The sequence below is a fragment of the Spermophilus citellus genome (assembly GCF_964194105.1).
Source record: "Spermophilus citellus genome assembly, chromosome: 2".
Classification (NCBI taxonomy): Eukaryota; Metazoa; Chordata; class Mammalia; order Rodentia; family Sciuridae; genus Spermophilus; species Spermophilus citellus.
This window is the reverse complement of record NC_138183.1, coordinates 132,699,243-132,716,010: the sequence shown is the minus strand read 5'-3', so window position 1 is coordinate 132,716,010 and position 16,768 is coordinate 132,699,243. Positions and strand designations below refer to the sequence as shown.

The 16,768-nt window shown below is 49.3% G+C and overlaps 1 protein-coding gene across 1 annotated transcript; it reads left to right on the top strand.

The window, feature by feature from the left end:
* Nucleotides 1–6,409: 6,409 nt before the first annotated feature.
* VSIG10L2 (V-set and immunoglobulin domain containing 10 like 2) lies at nucleotides 6,410–16,463 on the top strand (the record flags this gene model as incomplete). Its single annotated transcript, XM_081280601.1, has 13 exons — nucleotides 6,410–6,491; nucleotides 7,981–8,331; nucleotides 8,606–8,881; nucleotides 10,274–10,549; nucleotides 11,094–11,342; nucleotides 11,991–12,251; nucleotides 13,640–13,930; nucleotides 14,340–14,636; nucleotides 15,317–15,439; nucleotides 15,719–15,743; nucleotides 15,852–15,904; nucleotides 16,030–16,138; nucleotides 16,365–16,463. The coding sequence occupies 12 exons, from the start codon at nucleotides 6,410–6,412 to the stop codon at nucleotides 16,122–16,124; spliced, it is 2,379 nt and encodes a 792-aa protein (XP_081136727.1). The 3' UTR covers nucleotides 16,125–16,138; nucleotides 16,365–16,463.
* Nucleotides 16,464–16,768: the final 305 nt, after the last annotated feature.

The window sequence follows — 16,768 nt, the reverse complement described above, 5'->3', positions numbered from 1 at the left end:
GAACCCCAAGGCTTTATGTATGCTGGGCAAATGTTCTACCAGTAAACTATACCCCCAGCCCCTCAGAGATAACTCTTTATTGATGGTATATAATAAAACATTTTCTCCAAACTATATTGTCTTATAACTTTGTATCTGGTAATTTTTTTTATCTTTCTAAAATTTAAACAGCTTATATCTACCTTAGATAGCTTCCTGATTTTTTTTTAAGTCAGGAGATATCTCTTCAAATTCTAACTTAGAAAAATATTATCCTAATTTTTTCTGATGAAACTGTTCAAGTGTTACATTTAAATTTTTCATCTATTAAAAATTTAATTTTAGTAATTTTTGAGGTAGAGCGCTCAACTTTTCTTTTATTCAGCCATAGCTGGTTGTACCTACATGATTTATTTAATAAACTATGGCTTGACCCCACTGGTTGCAGTATTACCTCATCATACCCCACAATCCGTAAGTATTGAGATATAGTTCTAGACTTGGTTCTATCTCACTTCCTTGGTACCCTATAATCCATGAATATTGGGCTATATTTCTGGACTTTGTTTTATTTCTCTCTCATGGGTCTATTTATCTTTTTTACTTAAATGTATGATTCGATCACAATGATTTTATTGTTTTCCTAAGACTACTCTTGCCTCAGTATTTCTTTGCAGCTATCATCTTTATCATTGCAATTATAAAAATTCCTTCCAGCTAGCAGAACCTATGAATGTCAATAACTCTTCAAAACAAGCCCAAGTACCAGGCATGGTGGCATACACCTGCCCTGTCAAAATAAAAAATAAAAAGAGCTTGGGATGTGTTAAAGCACTCCTAGGTTCGATCCCCAGTACCAAATGAGGAAAAAAAGAAAAGAAAAAAGAAAAAAGAAAAGTCAGAGTAAGCCCAAGAAGGGAAAGGGAGGGTCTGTCCCATACCTGCCCATGTACCTTTATAGGAATCAGCCAAAGCAGAGACCAGACAGTGATATTCAGTGAGCATTTACTATATACTCAGCATTGCTCTTTTCATTAACATCAAGGTTGGAAGATCAGAACTCCAGACCCGGTGGGAGCTAATACTTCAAGGTCTTGTTTCTCAGCTCCAGCCCTGAATCCCCTGAATTCAGCTTTGCAATACTGGGTGTGGGCCCTGCAAACCCCATTTTTGCTTTGCCAGTTGCTCCTTTTTGGGCCAGCTAAAGGAAGCCACTAAAGGGGGGCTACAAGAAGGAGAAAAAGGTCAGACATACTCCTTCCTGTTGGATTCTGTGTTTCTTGGAGTGGCACCCCACAACAGTTTTTCTCCCAGTAGCAGCAGGCCCATTCTGAAGTGGCAACTAAACCCAGTTTGCATTTTTCCCAGCACTTGAAGCCTCATCATCTACCCCCACAACCCTCCACCATCCCTGCGCCTCTGCCCCAGAGACCCCAGCATCAGCTGACCAGAGCCCCCTCATCCAGGGTCTGGTTCCCTCCTTGAGAACCCTTCCTTTGGTTTCCCCAGCCCTCTAGTAGAGCTGCTTCTGCAGGGGCCACCCCCTTGATACTTCAGCGTTCTCTTGTTACTCTCTCCTTACCTAATTAACAACCTTATACCTAGCCATCAATTCTTTATGTTCGATTCTCTTTTTCAGCTAACATGTGGTTTCTGTCTCCTGGCAGGACTCAGATTAACACAGGTAATGAGAAATTGAGGTTTGGGGGCTAAGGGCTGCTTCTCTTGGCTGCCCTGCAGAGAACCCCCCTTCTTCCTCCATTCCCAGAATTATTTGGCTGCTAGTCACCAAGGAGACGGCTGACAATTTCCAGTTGCCAAGCCTCCCCCTGGAGCTCTACAGAGACATTCTGGAAACTCCCTACTCCTTCCTGAGCCCTAGCCAGGGAACTTGGAGCATCTAGCCAGGTTGGGGTGGAGGACTTTGGGAGCAGGGAGAGGAAAGTCAGCCAGACCTGAAGATGCAGAGAGATATGAGAGATTTCTTTGGGCCCTGGATTCCCCCACAGATCTCAAGTGCCTGACCTACCTAGAGGGCTAAGGGACAAACAAGCCCAACTCCTCCTCCACTCTATTTAGACACCTACTAGATCCAGCCAAAACTCTAACTAGGGACTTCCAGCCAAGCCTTCAACCACATAAAACCATCTGCACCATCACTCCAGACCTAGTAGATGTCCCATTGCTAGTTGGGGTAGAGCCATGGAAGAACTTAAGAGGTGACGGGCCTGCAGCCTCTTCCAGGGAGAGGAACCTCAGCCATCCTGAGCATTCAACTCACATCAAGCAGCATCCAACACACACTGTGACCTAGGATCATAGCCCAGACTCCAATATAATTCATAATAACAATGCTAATGCTAATAATAATAGCAGGGTTATGAGCATGAATCGTATTCCACAAACATGGGTATACAAAAATATCCATCCATTCCTTTATTCATAAAAATCAAATAGAGTTGGCTCCATAGGCTTCTGCCCCTTCCTGGGTTCCACCAGAATCCAGGAGACTTATTGCTGAAGTTTGAATTTGTCCCCTCCAACACTCATGTGTTGCCAATGTGATAGTATTAGGAGATGGAGCCTTTAAGAGGTGATTAGGCTGCGCACAGTGGTGCATGCCTGTAATCTCAGTGGCTGGGGGTGGGGGTAGGGGTGAGGCAAGAGGATAGTGAGTACAAAGTCAGCCTCAGCAAAAGCGAGGCACTAAGCAACTCAATAAATAAAATACAAAATAGGGCTGGGGATGTGTCTCAGTGATCGAGTGCCCCTGAGTTCAATACCTGGTACACTCCCACCCGCCAAAAAGAGATGATTAGGCCTATGAATGACCTACCTTGTGAATGGAATTAGTTGCTCTTATAAAAGAGCTTCACAGAGGAAGTTCATCCCTTTTTGCCTTCTACTTTCCACCATGTGAGGACACAATGTCAGTACCTTCCGGAGGATGCAGCATTGTGGAAGCAGAGAGCACAGCAACACTTACCAGACGACCAAGCCTGCCTGCACCTTGATCCTAGACTTCACAGCCTCCAGATAAGGGAAAAGTAAATTCCTGCTCCTTTTAAATCACTCATTCTCAGCTCTTCTGTTATAACTGTATACATGGACTAAGTAAGAGGCCCCACGAACAGGGAAAGGCCTCTAATCTCTGCTCTGTCAGGGCTACAGACCTCTTCTTGGGTGGACCTGTGAAATGACAATGTTCCCTTCTCTGGCCCCAGGTTTCATGGCCTGCCTTCTTAGGGCTCAGTCTCTCTTAGATTCCTAAGACCTCTGTCCCCAAACTCAAGGAAATCTCTTCACCTCCAATGTAACTGCCCCCAAAGTCACTCTCCTTTCTCCTTTTCATTAAGCACACCCCACACGATTTTTCCATGAGTCTAGTCTTTTAAGAAATTAGGAAAATGTTTTGTACATTTTTTTTTCAAACACATGTGGAAAATGTTAACTTCAGTGTCAAGTAGGTTTCTGCCCTGCAAAAATCCCTGTCTGTGCCAATGAAGAACCAGAAACCTGGCTAAAGCAGCAACAATTTTACTTTTGTAGAGTGTTTTAAGGTAAAATACAGAAATCATTATGTCTCATTACTGAATATTTGAGTATTCATTAAAAAATACAAATGTTGTTTGACATAATTACAAAATCATCTCACCTAGTAAAACTAACAATAATTTTCTGATATTGCCTAACCAACGATTACTCCATGTTACAGATGAAGAAGTGACACTTGGACGGGGTAAGTAACTTGCCCAGTGTCACATCTAGTGGGCACAGAGCCAAGATCTGGACCCTGATGTGATTCCCAGGCCTGTCTTTCCACACACTACTCTGTAAAGTTGTTTATACTTTCTTACTCATCCACCTATCCACCTCTTACAATCACCTGAGCATCAGGGTGGGGATTGCACCTACTGTTTTATTTTATGGTTCTGGGGATTGAACCCAGGGCCTAGGTGCCTGATAAATAAGCACTCTGCCACTGAGCTACAACCGGAGCCCTGAAGTCATGTGCCTAACCAAGTAGGAAGTGGAGGCCCAGAAAAAGGGAAAGTTTTGTTCAAAGTGGCCAGGAAGGGCTGCCTATGAAAGGCTTCTGAGAATGGGAAGGCAGATAGAAGGGGATTCGTTTCTAGGTTTAGCCAGCACCAGCAACTGGGCCTCCTTCCTCATATCCCTAACAGGTATGCCTGCTCCTCTGTTATAGCCTAGGCCTCCATCTTCCTCTCTTTCCTCCCTTTTCTGATCTGATCATGCTCTTTCCCAGCCCCTCCATCTGGGGCCTCCTTCATTTCCTCTTTAGTCTCCAAGGTGCAGTTTACAAAGTGACTGAGCAGTGACCCCTGTAGGTCCTCTGTCCCACTTGTCCTCCTCCCTCCTCTCTGTAGTGAGCGCTGACTGTGGAGCCTCTGACCCACATCCTCTCCAGCCCTCCGCTCATCTCCTGCTGGCATCCCCCAGGGCCTATGGTTGGCCTCTGACAAGGCACACATGGAAAAGCCATTTATTTCCAGGAGCATCTGCTTCCTCTGCTCCAGTCCAGCTGTCCCCATCCTTCCACATTCTGCTTTCCCCAAATCCTGGGATTCAAGAATCGGAATTCGAGATGGTTACAAAAGGCTGGAGATCTGGGTTAAAACCTGCAGCACAAAGGAAGGAACTGCAGTTTGGCTCCAAGAGGCAGGGGAGGTGAGTGCAAGACAAGAGGTCCCAGGACAAGTCATCTGGCCCTGAGGTTTACAAGCATCCAAAGTCTGATGTAGCTGCTGCTCACAATGGCAAAGAAGGTCCTCAATTGGGAGGCAGCAGCAGGAAGCCTGGGCATCTGTTCCTGTCACACCACTGCTATCTAGTTTAAAGATATGGGTAGGTACACAGAATTTGCCATTTCTTCTCAGAGTAAGAATATCTACCCAGCCTTCTCATGGGCCTGGACCAAGGGCCCAAGGAAGTTTTTATGATTTAGATGTGAGTTGTCCCCCAAAAGCTCATGTGTGAGACAATACTCAAAGTTCAGAGGTGAAATTATTGGGTTTTAAGAACTTAAACTTAATCAGTACAGTAATACACTTGAGTGGATTAGCTGGGTGGTAACTATTAGGAAAGTAGGGTGTGTGGCTGGAGGAGCTCTATGATTCCTGGTGCTGTACCCTGAGCTGCTTTCCTCCTCTGCACCCTTCTACCATGATGTTCTGCCTCACCTCCAGATCAGTGGAATTGGTCATCTATGGATTGAGACCTCTGAAACCATAAACACCACATATCAGGATATGATTTGGCTTATCAGGTCTTTTGGTAACAGTGATAAAAAACTGACTAAACCACAAGCCTATAGCCAAATCATATCCTGATATGTGAAACATTAACTAGATGGATAAACAAAACTCTAACATGGTACATAAATGATAAAGATTTTGAGTGCTCTTGTCAGAAAAGGAGGTACTCAGCAGTTCCCTAAGCCTCTGGTCAGACAGAATCAACCACAGTCTCAGAGCAGATGGAGACATTCCCAGTTGGGAGAACGGGGAGGTCAAAATGAGTGATCTGGATGTACTGGTCAGGCCAACCTGGCTTCCTCCCCATGTGGAGTCTGATTCTTAGGAACTACCTGCCATTCTGCTCTACAACTGAGTTAGGCGGGAATGGGGACTCAAGAGCCTGGGGAGGGCATAGATGGCCTTGGCCATGGATTGGGGAGAGGGGAAGTGTTCATCCAGAGGGCTGCTGTCTTGGTGCAAGTGAGAGGCCAGTGTGCTTCGGAGAGCATCTCCAGGCCCATGAAGAGCATGCCTCGCTCTCAACTCTGACAGTTCCTATCCTGGCTGAGCCCCTGTGAACCTAACACCAGACATGAGATCCTGCTTCTCACCAGGTCCAGGAATCACCCTGCCCTCAACCCTCCCACCAGAGGACATCAAAATCTGACCCCGTCTTCAGCTGCGTTTGACACCACAGCTTCTTTCACCACCCCTCCAGTTTCTCCCCACAAACTGTGAGGACAACCAGGAAGGGACTTAAGTGCACTTACAGGTGTGTGGAACCTTAGTTCAGCTTGGGAGCTCTGCATGGGGCAGATGGTCAGACTCGATGAGATGGGGGGCCTTTTTCAACTCCATGTTCAGTGACTCTAATTTCACAATATCATTCAAATGGAAATGCAAGGAGCACATGGTCTTCTCCCTTGGGTTTTCCCCAGCTGGGCCCTGACGCTCCCCAACTCTGCGTTATGGATAGAATGAATCATCTGATAAATTATTCATGAGTAATCAGGGCAGTGACAGTAACAGGAGAGCAGGGGTAGAGGTATAGGAAGAGCTGAGGTTAGCAACCTGAGCCAGACCCCATCCCCCAGGGAAGGCTGTGCTGTGGGACAGGGAGCCCAAGAGTTAAGTAGGAGCCTCAGATGGGCAGCCATTAGGGAGATGGAGCCATGGTGGGCGAGAGGGTCCAGCACAGACCATTCGACCTCCCACTGCTGTTACACTTCTGCCTTCTGCATCTAGGGGACTCAGGTGAGTGCTCAGACCCCCTGTGTGGTTCATTTCCCTTATTTCTTCCTTGGGGATCCTGCTTTTGCACTTGCATAACCATTCAATGAGATCCATTTGTCATTCAATTGTTAGACATTTAACTAGAATGCACTGAGCAACTACTATGTGCCACATAGGTAATAGCACCCTGCATGACCCTAAGAAGAAAGAGCTATCCTGAGGTTGTCATCAGGTTGTAAACTGGCTTGGGTTGCCAGCATCTCTCACGTAGGCTACTGTAATGGTCTTCAAGCTGATCTAAATCCCCTCAAAAGCTGGAAACTTTCTCAATCCAGATCTAACTATATAACTCCTAAGCTTACAACCTGTTTCATGTTAGGTGTTTTTCTTCTGAAGCAATGCAACATCAGAATTGTGTACCATCTCTTCCCACCAACTACATACTTGTCTTCTCTTCTTCTGTCTCTGGAGAAGCTGATAGAAGTGGATAGAGTCTAAGACTGGTAGTTAGGACTCCAATCCCAGATCCACCACCTACTGTATGTTTTTGGGCAAAGTGACTTAGTTCCTCAGAGTCACTGTTATTAACTGCCTCACAGTGTTCTTAGAATAAAAGGTCAATAGGCCATGCACTGAAGAGTGCCAGTCCAGAGCCTGGCAGGAAGGGTGCATGTAGTCGGAGGAGCTAGTGTCAATGGCTCCTGTCATTTGGTTATCCTTCCAGGCAAACCTGCCAAGGATTATAGAGAACAGACCCACCCAGGCCATATTCTAGTGGGAAGGGAAATATGGTAGCTGGCCCAAAGCTGGAGTTGAGAGCTAGCCCTCAGCAGAGAACACCCATGAGAACTATTCCCGACAGGCCCCTGAGATACTAAGAGCTCCCTGAGACAAGGATGGGGGCTCAGTTGTCCTCATGCTCCACTGTTGGCTGGTGATAGGCTGATACAGACTGCTGTCTCCTTCCCCTGGCTACAGTGGGACTGGAACCAGGTGGGGTCCAGCTCTGGAATTCTTACACAGGGACTTCTAGATCCTGACTTGCCAGTGACCATGTGGATCTCCTGCATCCCCAGCGTCACTGTTGACAGGCTGTTCATCAGACTGACCTGGGTACTTGTTAAACATGCAGATTCCTAGGCCCTGCCCACTCCCCGTGCTGGAGGATTCTGACTCAATTGTCTAGGGTGAGGCCCATGAATTTGTATTTTTGTTAGATGGTCTGACGACCCGTGAGGAGTGGGGACCTCAGCCCCAGTCCCTTCTATTCTCAGTCAACCTCTCCTTCAGTGCATCTAAACACAAGATCCCTCAAGAGCTGTCTCTTGCCTACCAGCTCCAGAACTGCTTGTGCTGTCTTACTGAACCCTGCTGGGCCACCTGTAACTGCAGGAGAGTAAACAGAAGCTCTGGGAAAGGGGGTTGTGTGTGTGTGTGTGTGTGTGTGTGTGTGTGTGTGTGTAGAACCCAGAGCAGCCCAGATGTCCTCTGTTGTCCCTTCTCTGCCCAGGCCAATCCCACCTAACCCCCCTGTCCCCAGTGGAGGAGGCTGTGTCCATCCAAGGAGTACGCGGCAACTCTGTGGAGCTGGACTGTGGCTCTGGGCCTGCCCCACTGGTGGTCCTGTGGAGCTTCACCCCTCTGGGTTCCCTGGTCCCACGACCTGTGGCTGTCACTGATGGAACCTCTTCCAAGGTGGAGGCCGGGGCCTCTGCGCTGGGGGTCGTGAGTCTGAGGAACAGCAGCCTGGTGCTAGGGGAGCTCCAGGAGGGTGCACGAGGGCACTTCTTGTGCCAGGCCCTGCACGTGTCCGACGCCCAGCTCCACACCACTTACTCCTACCTCACACTGGCCGTGCTGGGTGAGGTGCCTAGCCAGGGATGCAGCAGAACTGCGGCTGATCTGCATGCTGCTTTGTATCTCTTTGCATGTGCTTGCTGTTTTCTTTGCATGTGCTGGGCCCAGATCTAAAGGGTGTCCCCTCCAGAGACTGAAGAAACCTAGAGTTGGCAGGGAGGGATGTTCAGGACTCAGTGAGCAGGCAAGTCCATGACCAGCTGGGGTGGGCTCACTGGACACAGTCAGATCTGGCCTGGCTCTGTAATAACAAACCCAGGGTCTCTCCCTCTCGCCAGTGCCTGTCTCCAAGCCTCAGGTACAGCTGAGTGACCCATCACCAGTGGAAGGAGCCTCTGCAGTAGCCACATGTATAGTGCGGGAGGGCACGGAGCCTGTGACCTTCGCCTGGCGCCATCAGACACCCAGAGGCCCTGGAGAAACACGGTTAGGGGTCACAGAGCCACTGCTATGGTTGGACCCGGTTGACCGGACGCACCTGGGCTGGTATGTGTGCAGCGCCAGCAATGCCGTCAACAGACTGAGCAGCGATGGAGTCTTCCTGGATGTCATCTGTGAGTCAGTTTGAGAGGGCCAGCACTCACCTATCTAGCCACACTTGGCCCACTGCCATACCTCCAGGCTCCCCATATCCTTTCACTGAGGGAGTACCCCCAGCCCTCCAAGAGATTCTAATAAACTATAGCCACAGGGTGCTGTGCCCGTTGGTGCCAAATTCAGCTCTAGTACCAGGATGTTTAACCTTTTTAAGGTCATGAGCTCCTTTTCCCAGAAAAATGTGCATATATTCATTCATATGCATGGTTTTACCCGTGATTTGGGGAGTGGTCTTCGGTTGTAATATGTAAGCCTCAAGTGATCAACTGAACCCTCAAAAAACAGGGAGGAGGCCACAATGGGAAGAGAGGGCGTTAAGCTGGTCCAAAGGCTGAGGCTGAGAGTCCCATGTTAGAAATCAGAAGCCCCATGGGGAAATGAAGACTAGGATGGCCTAGAGCTCTCTGTCCAATATCACTTCAGATGTGGCTAATCCAAATGAACTGAGATGTACGTGTCAAGTGTACACTTGATTTTGAAGACATAGTATGAAAGAAAAAATATAAAATAGCTCTTCAATAACTTTTAAATTGATTATATATTGAAATAGAACTCTGGATATATTTGGATAAATGAAATGTATTATTAAAGTTAAAACCTATTGGTGCTTTTCTTGTTGATTGATTGGATTTGGGTTTTTTGGGTATTTTCCCACTAAGATTGGGCTACTAGAAAATTTAAAGCAACATCTGTGGTTCACACACATCTACTGGGCAGTGTTGCTCCAGAGATTTTAAGGAACAAGAACTAATGGCGCCCACTCTGTCTTAATGGTGGCAGTTTGTGGGAACTGTAAACTGAGGGCTGTGGAGGAGTTGGGTGAGTCAGAGATCTTGAGAAGGACATGGGAGCATAATGGAATCTGACAGAAAATTCAGTCCCTTCTGGAAGTCAGGAAGAACATTAGAGGTAGAGAGACCAAGCTTGGGAAGCAGGAGAAGGGGAGGTGGGCACCTGAGCAAGTGAGAAGGGCAGGCCCTGTGTCATCCCTCCATATTTTCTTCCCTCTGCACTCTAGAGTGACCAGCCATCCCAGTTCCAAGTAACCACCCAGTTCCCAGCACACCAGGAGGGTGGGTCACCATGCCCCTTTTCTGCCTAGCAAGCTCATTTGTGCTTCCTACCTCAGCCCCCAGCAGTCCCTCAGGAAAGCCTTCAGAATCGCACCTTGTTTCCTGAGGCCCCACAGCACAGGGTGCCTACTAACCCTGCACTGGGCCTATGGCCTCCAGGGACTCCGAGCACCCAAGGGCCAGGAATGTGGGCCGACACAGAGCTGGTGTGTACCACATACTATTACATACGGGATGAAGACCGGGGAGATATGACAGGTCTTCCTTGCTCTCCAGATGGTCCAGAAAAGCCTGTGATCACTGTGGAGCCACTGGGATTCACTGAAGAGGGTTTTTGGGCCAGTGAGAAGGAGGAGGTGACCCTGAGCTGCATGGCTGCGTCCAACCCTCCCAGTCACTATGTGTGGCTCCATGATGATGCTCAGATCCACACTGGTCCCACCTATGTCATCGCCAGTGCTGGCCGTACCCACACAGGCCCATACACCTGCCTGGCTCACAATACCCACCTGGACATCCGCACCCAGACCACTGTTCAGCTCACCATCTACTGTGAGTGTGTGGGTCGGGGGACACCCAGGTTTGGAGCCTGTATAGGCCTGTGCTCTGGCTGACCCAACTACTCTGCAGAAAGTGGCACAGAAATTGGCAGCAGTCTGGTGTGGGAGGACGCATCTGGAGAACAAAGCGGGGTTGCAGGGTCAAGGGAAAAGTTAAGGAAATCACGGGAAGGGGCAGGAAGAGGGACCCTTCCAAATGATTATTCCCATGGACCTGAGACCAGAACTGAGGCACAGAGAAAGGTAGAGTAGTGACAGTGAGGCATGGTGCCCAGGGGCAAAGATGAGGGTGAGAGATGGGGCCTCCCACTGGGGCTTCTGGGATTCCTCATGGGATCTGAACCCTGCCCACCCCATGCCCCAGCCCCTTGACCTGAGACCTCAGCATTTTCCGTACCTGCACCTAAGAGGGTCTCTGTCCTTCCCTACTTGGCCACTTCTCCCTACTTCCCTATCTTTGATACCCAGTCACCAGGGCTGCAGGGCACTGGCCATGGAGCCTGCTCCAGCCCCTCCTCACCCACTTCCCCACCCAGATCCCCCTGCAGGACAGCCCTCCTGTGCTGTGCTTCCCATCCTTGGGGCTGTGACTTTGCTTTGCGCCTGGCCTGGGGGTCTTCCAACTGCCCAGCTGCGATGGGAAGGGCCCCAGAAGACTGGCCCTACTGCCCCCAGCAACGTCACCTGGAGTCATGCAGCTGTTGGGCTCCCTAATGGCAGTGTCTTCACCTGCACCAGTCAGCATCCAGCCCTGGCACTGCCCACCCTCTGCAGGGTCAAAATCTGTGAGTGAACACAAGTGATATGCAGGGTTCTGATATTTCAGAGTGCAGGTAGGGTGACAGGGGAAAACCAGAAGGATGTGGGTCTGGGATGGACTCCAGATCTCAGGCTCCAAGACATGCCATGAAACAAAGAGGTGGGTAGAGGTCAGCACTCATCCTCTAGCTCCCACTTCACATCCACACTGTGCTTTGTCCTCCTCGGTTCTAGCTTAGAGCTCTGTGACCCCTCCTCACTCTCTCTCAGCCTCCATGGTCAGCAGGCCCCCAGAGACCTTACACTCTGTTGCCTGTTGGTCTAGATGCGCGTCTTAGTGTTCTCTTTGCCAAACGTGCTCTTCTTCCTCCTCTCAGCCTGGGAAGGTCCCACGCATGGCCAAGACAGAGTTCTCTTTCCTGAAGCCCCAGGGAGTTTGTCTGTCTTTCTACCTATACTCTAGTACCTATACTCACCCAGTTCTACAGTGACTATTTGCTCAGTGTCCGCCCCTACCATTGCCCAGCCACATGGTGAGTCCTGCATAAATGATCTATGAATGAAGAAAGGAGGGACACATGATGAAGGAATTGGTCAGTGAAGGAATAAATGAAGGAAGAGGGAAGGGTGGGCCTGCCAAGTATTTCTTCCCAAGAGCCCTAATTCCTTTCTAGGGGAACCTCCCAAGAGCCCTATCTGCTGGACCACAGCCACAGTAGGAGACCAGTTCATCATGCTGAGCTGTGAGTGGCCTGGAGGCGAGCCTCCTGCTGTGCTGAGATGGCTTGACAGGCAACAGCAGCCCCTGGGCAGTGCCAGCTCTTCACTGGCCATCCACCTCCTACAGGCCCAGGGTGACCTGGCTGGCAAAGAGTTCACCTGCCAGGGCTCTCACCCACTCAGGACTCCTGACCCCTACTGCAGGCTCCAGCTGGGTAAGCTGGGCTAGCTTTCTGGGACTGGGCCAGAAGGAGCAGCCCTTTGAAACCAGAAGGAGGGAGTCCAGGGAGTGTGACTGTGCTAGAATGGAAAGTGAGCCAAGACGGACACTGATGCACCTCTTTTCCAGGGTCTCTAGTGTTTTGTTTTGGTTTTGATCCGTACTAGGTCAGTGTGGTCCAACATAAACATAATGTGAGCTGTTTATATAATTAAGAAAAATTACTAGCCACATTAAAATAAGTAAAAGAAATAGGTGAAAAATTTTGGTTAATTCAATATATCCAAGACATTGCCATTTCGGCATTTGATAATAATAAAAATATCGATGAGCTAATTTTTTAATCTTGTCTTTTTATATTTTTATTTTAGTTGTATATGAACATAATACTTTATTTTATTTATTTTTATGTGGCGCTAAGGATTGAACCCAATGCCTCACACATGCTAGGCGAGTGCTCTACCACTGAGCCACAACCCCAGTCCCTTTATCTTGTCTTTAAAAATGCAGTGTATTTACAATTACTGCACATCTCAATAGTAAGTGACTGCATTACAAGTACCCAGTGTCACATGTGGTTGGTCACTAGGGTACTGACAGGATTGATCTAGATGACATGGGAATGCTGATTGTTTTCATCATTAGTATCTATTTGCATATGGAGGTGCCTGACCAGATGTCTGTTTCCTCTTTCTGTCTTCATTCTGTCTTCATCTGGTCCACCAATCTATTTACTAACAACTAAAGACAAAAGAATTAAATATTGGCGTTCAAAAATGTTAAAAAAAAAACCAGAAGATCTGTCACATATAATAGATCTTACAAAATGATTTACCTCTTGGTCTCAAAGGCTTGGTGACTAGCATGCTTTCTGAGAGGGCTCTAAGAAGGTTCTCCACTCCAAATATTTCCTTTCCTATTAGTCTCAGGACTGGAAATTCCATCACAGGAGGTTCATTGGCACCCGAGAGTCTGAGTTTTTCATAGAGTCAGTCTATAAAAATTCAGCATCTGCTCTGGTCCAGCATTGTGCCTGGGGCCAGCGGAGAAGTGGTGGGCCACTAGGGGGGAGGAGGTCTGTGCCAGGTGCAGGGATGAGTAAGCAGGACCCCTGCCTGCAGGAGGAGAGGCTGGGGTCTGGTGGGGGAAGAACAGGAAAGATGACTGTTTTTACCAGCACACCCTGGAGCTGACTTTGATGGAAACTTGGCATTCAATTGAGTCTGAACAAGAAGCCAGATTGTCCCAGGACAAGCTTCACAGCCCTAGTCTTTCCCCCTATGCTCTGCATCATCTTCACCACCTGCCAGCCCCTTTCTCTCAAGCCTTCCCACTAGCTGGGACTGATCACTTGTTCCAATTTCACCTTTTCTGTCCCCATAGAAGCCCCGCACCTGGTAGTGGCTGAGTCCCGGGTGTCAGTGCTGGAGGGGGAAGAGGCCTGGCTGGAGTGTGTTCTCCAGGAAGGCATGCCACCAGCGCAGCTCCTCTGGCTGGGTCCCCAGCAACAGCAGGTGGAACCAGGCACATCAGGATTTGTGCTGCACCCTTCGGGTGCCCACCTGCGCCTCCAAATCCGAGATGCTGACCCAGTACACCACAGGGGCACCTACCAATGCGTGGCCCGTAACGCCGTGGGCAACAGCAGCCAGAGTGTGCTGCTGGAGGTCCTGAGTGAGTGAGGGGTGCTGTGTGTTGTTTGGCAACGGGGTGGGAGACCATCAGCCATAGAATACTTTACAGAAAGGATTTGCCTAGGATTTTTCTGCTCCAAAATTTGGACACCAGAGCACACTTGGGCCCAGGTGGACTCTCCACAGCAGGTCCCTAGATGGGTGTAGGCACCAAGGGTCTGAGGCAGTTTTGACTGCAGGCATGCAAAACTCCACGCAGTTGCAACCTCCTCTTCCTCCTCCTCCTCCTCCTCATTTTATAGATGAGGAAACTGAGACCAGGTAAACTGCTCAGGTCTAAAACTCCGATCTAGTTTTTCCTCTTCCCAGGAGCACATCTGAATGCTCAGGGAATCATAGTGGTAGATGTACAGGTGCCTACATGGGTCCCCAATTTCACTCATCTCCAGGGTATCCAGCTCCTCCCAATGTCACCATCAGACGCCTCACCTATGGGCGGCACCGGAGAGAGGTGCAGCTGCAATGGGCCATCGAGGGCCCTGGGAACCTGACAAGCTTTCTGGTGCAGCGGAGGGCCAGTGGCTCTGGCCCAGGATCTGGGGCTTGGGAGACTGCAGCTAGTGACATTGACCCAGAGAGCAGGGGCTGGCGGCTGGGAGGTTTGGACCCGGGAGTCCTTTATGCCTTCCGCATCCTGGCTCTGAATCATCACACTGCTGGATATCCCTCCGAGGTGAAGACACCAGGTGCTGGGCTGGACCCAGGGAGGGACTCACCTTTTCCCCAGAAAACAGGACCCTGTTACATCCTGTTCACAGAGCATCCCACTTCCATTCCTTTGCTTCCTTCTTGCTGGATTCTCCTACACCCCATCTCTGTCCTCTTCTCCACCCTCTCCTCAGAGCCCTCTGGTAATTTCTACCACTCTTTCCCATCCTCCTGCAGGCTCAAGAGGCTCCAGGCCTAGGGGTTGAACTCAAATTCAGCTTGAAGCCAAAGGAATTAAGAGGGTGTGGGGAGTAACAGGGTGCTGGTGATTACTTAAGAAGGGGCCCCACTCTGTGCCTCAGTCTCACCTTCTGGGATATAGGAGGGCTCTCAGCTTCCTGCTGCTCCCTCCCCATCTTGGGGATTTCTTGTTTTATGGCCCATTTCTCTTTAGCTCCAAGCTGCCAAAATACATGGCCTTCTGCATTCTGTGCCAGAAATAGGGAATTTGGCTGGGGACACAAACCATCAAGGGCCACCAGGCAGTCAGAGTACTTCTTTCTTTGGGAAAAGCTGATCTCCAGATCCCTGGGGTCCCCCACATCAGCTGGAGGGGAAACTGGTTGGGCCAGGCACTGCCTCTTCGGTATCTGATGAGCCACTGTTGCCCAAGTTCCGTCATGGCTCTAAATCATGTGACCGTGATCTTACCTCCTAGTGGACCCCCCCTTCAGTGCCTATCCAGCAGTGTTGGGTGCAGCAGGCACAGGAATGGTGGTGGCAACTGTGGTCTCTCTGCTGGTGTTCCAGTATGCTGCCCGGCACCCACGGACCTTCCCCTGTGAGTGGGAATCTAAAGAGAAGGGCTGCTTGCTTGACTCCACAGGGTGGCCAGGTCCAGCCTTAGCCAAAGGAGAATCAAGGCCCTTCCTTAGCTGCAACCTTCTCCCCAGGGCTAGATGTCATCATTTGAGCCCCAGTCCCCAAGCTCAGGAATTTGGGGCCATTCCAGATTGGGTTCTCGATAACCTGCATGGAGCTCATTGAGAAAGGGAATGCCATCTCCTGGGATCCATGTTAAGTCAGTCAAATAATGCCCCCTCTCTTTTTCTTCCTACAGGCCTTGGTCAGTTGCTTGTTCCTATGTAAGTTGGGGACCCCAGTCATTATGAAGTCAAGGATTTCCTCTAGTTGGAAAGGAAAGCAGAGGAAGTACAGTTATCATTAACTTTCCTCTCTCATTTTACCCCCAGGGGGCAAAGGCACCAACAGAGGGGAGCAAGGGAAACTACTGAGGTGCCTGCAGGTAAGCACAATTCTATCCCAAAGATTATCCACGTACAAAGAGACCAAGGCTGTTTCTGTATGCTTTGTCTGACAACAATCTGGACACTCCCAAAGCCTCTCTTCTGCCCACCTATTCTTTTGTAGACACCGAATCACCCACCACCCCAAGTCTAGATCCTGCACAAGAATCCCCTGATGCTCCAGTAAATGTCACCATCACAGTGACTGCAACACCATGAAGCCAAAGAGGAAGGTAAAAATAAGCTCTGGGAAGGCAGGTGGGAGGTAGGAAGATCCCCTCCATCAGACTTTAGTCTTAAAAACCAAGGTGGTCAAGGGCTGGGGACATAGCTCAGTTGGTAGAGTGCTTGCCTCGCATGCCCAAGGCCCTGGGTTCAATCCTCAGCACTATCAAAAACAAAACAAAAAAAACCAAGGTGGTCAAGACACCAACTGCCCCTTCCCCATTGAATACCCAGACTAACCAGTGAAAGGCCCAGCTTGACCTGTCCCTAAGTGACTTGGTTACAAAAGAAGTCCTGGCCCAGCTTGTGGAAGATAGAGGTGGCAGAATAAGGAAGATACACAACTGGAGAAAAGACTAGTTTTTGAAGGTGCCAGGTGTTTGAAGTCAACTGAAAATGGTGATACTGGGAACCAGCTCCCGTGCTACAGAAGTGAGCAAGCTGGCGCTCCTTCCGGGGGTGGTGGGGAAGGCTGTGGATTCAACAATTCCTAAATAAACAACACTCAATGCTCTCACCAGCAGAAGGTTATTTCAATTGCAACTTACTCAGAAAGAGGCTGACTGCTGGGTCTACGTGTGGCTAGCAGGAAGAAGCAGGGTCTAGGTGTGTGTCCCTCCATTCAGGTGCAGCTTAGG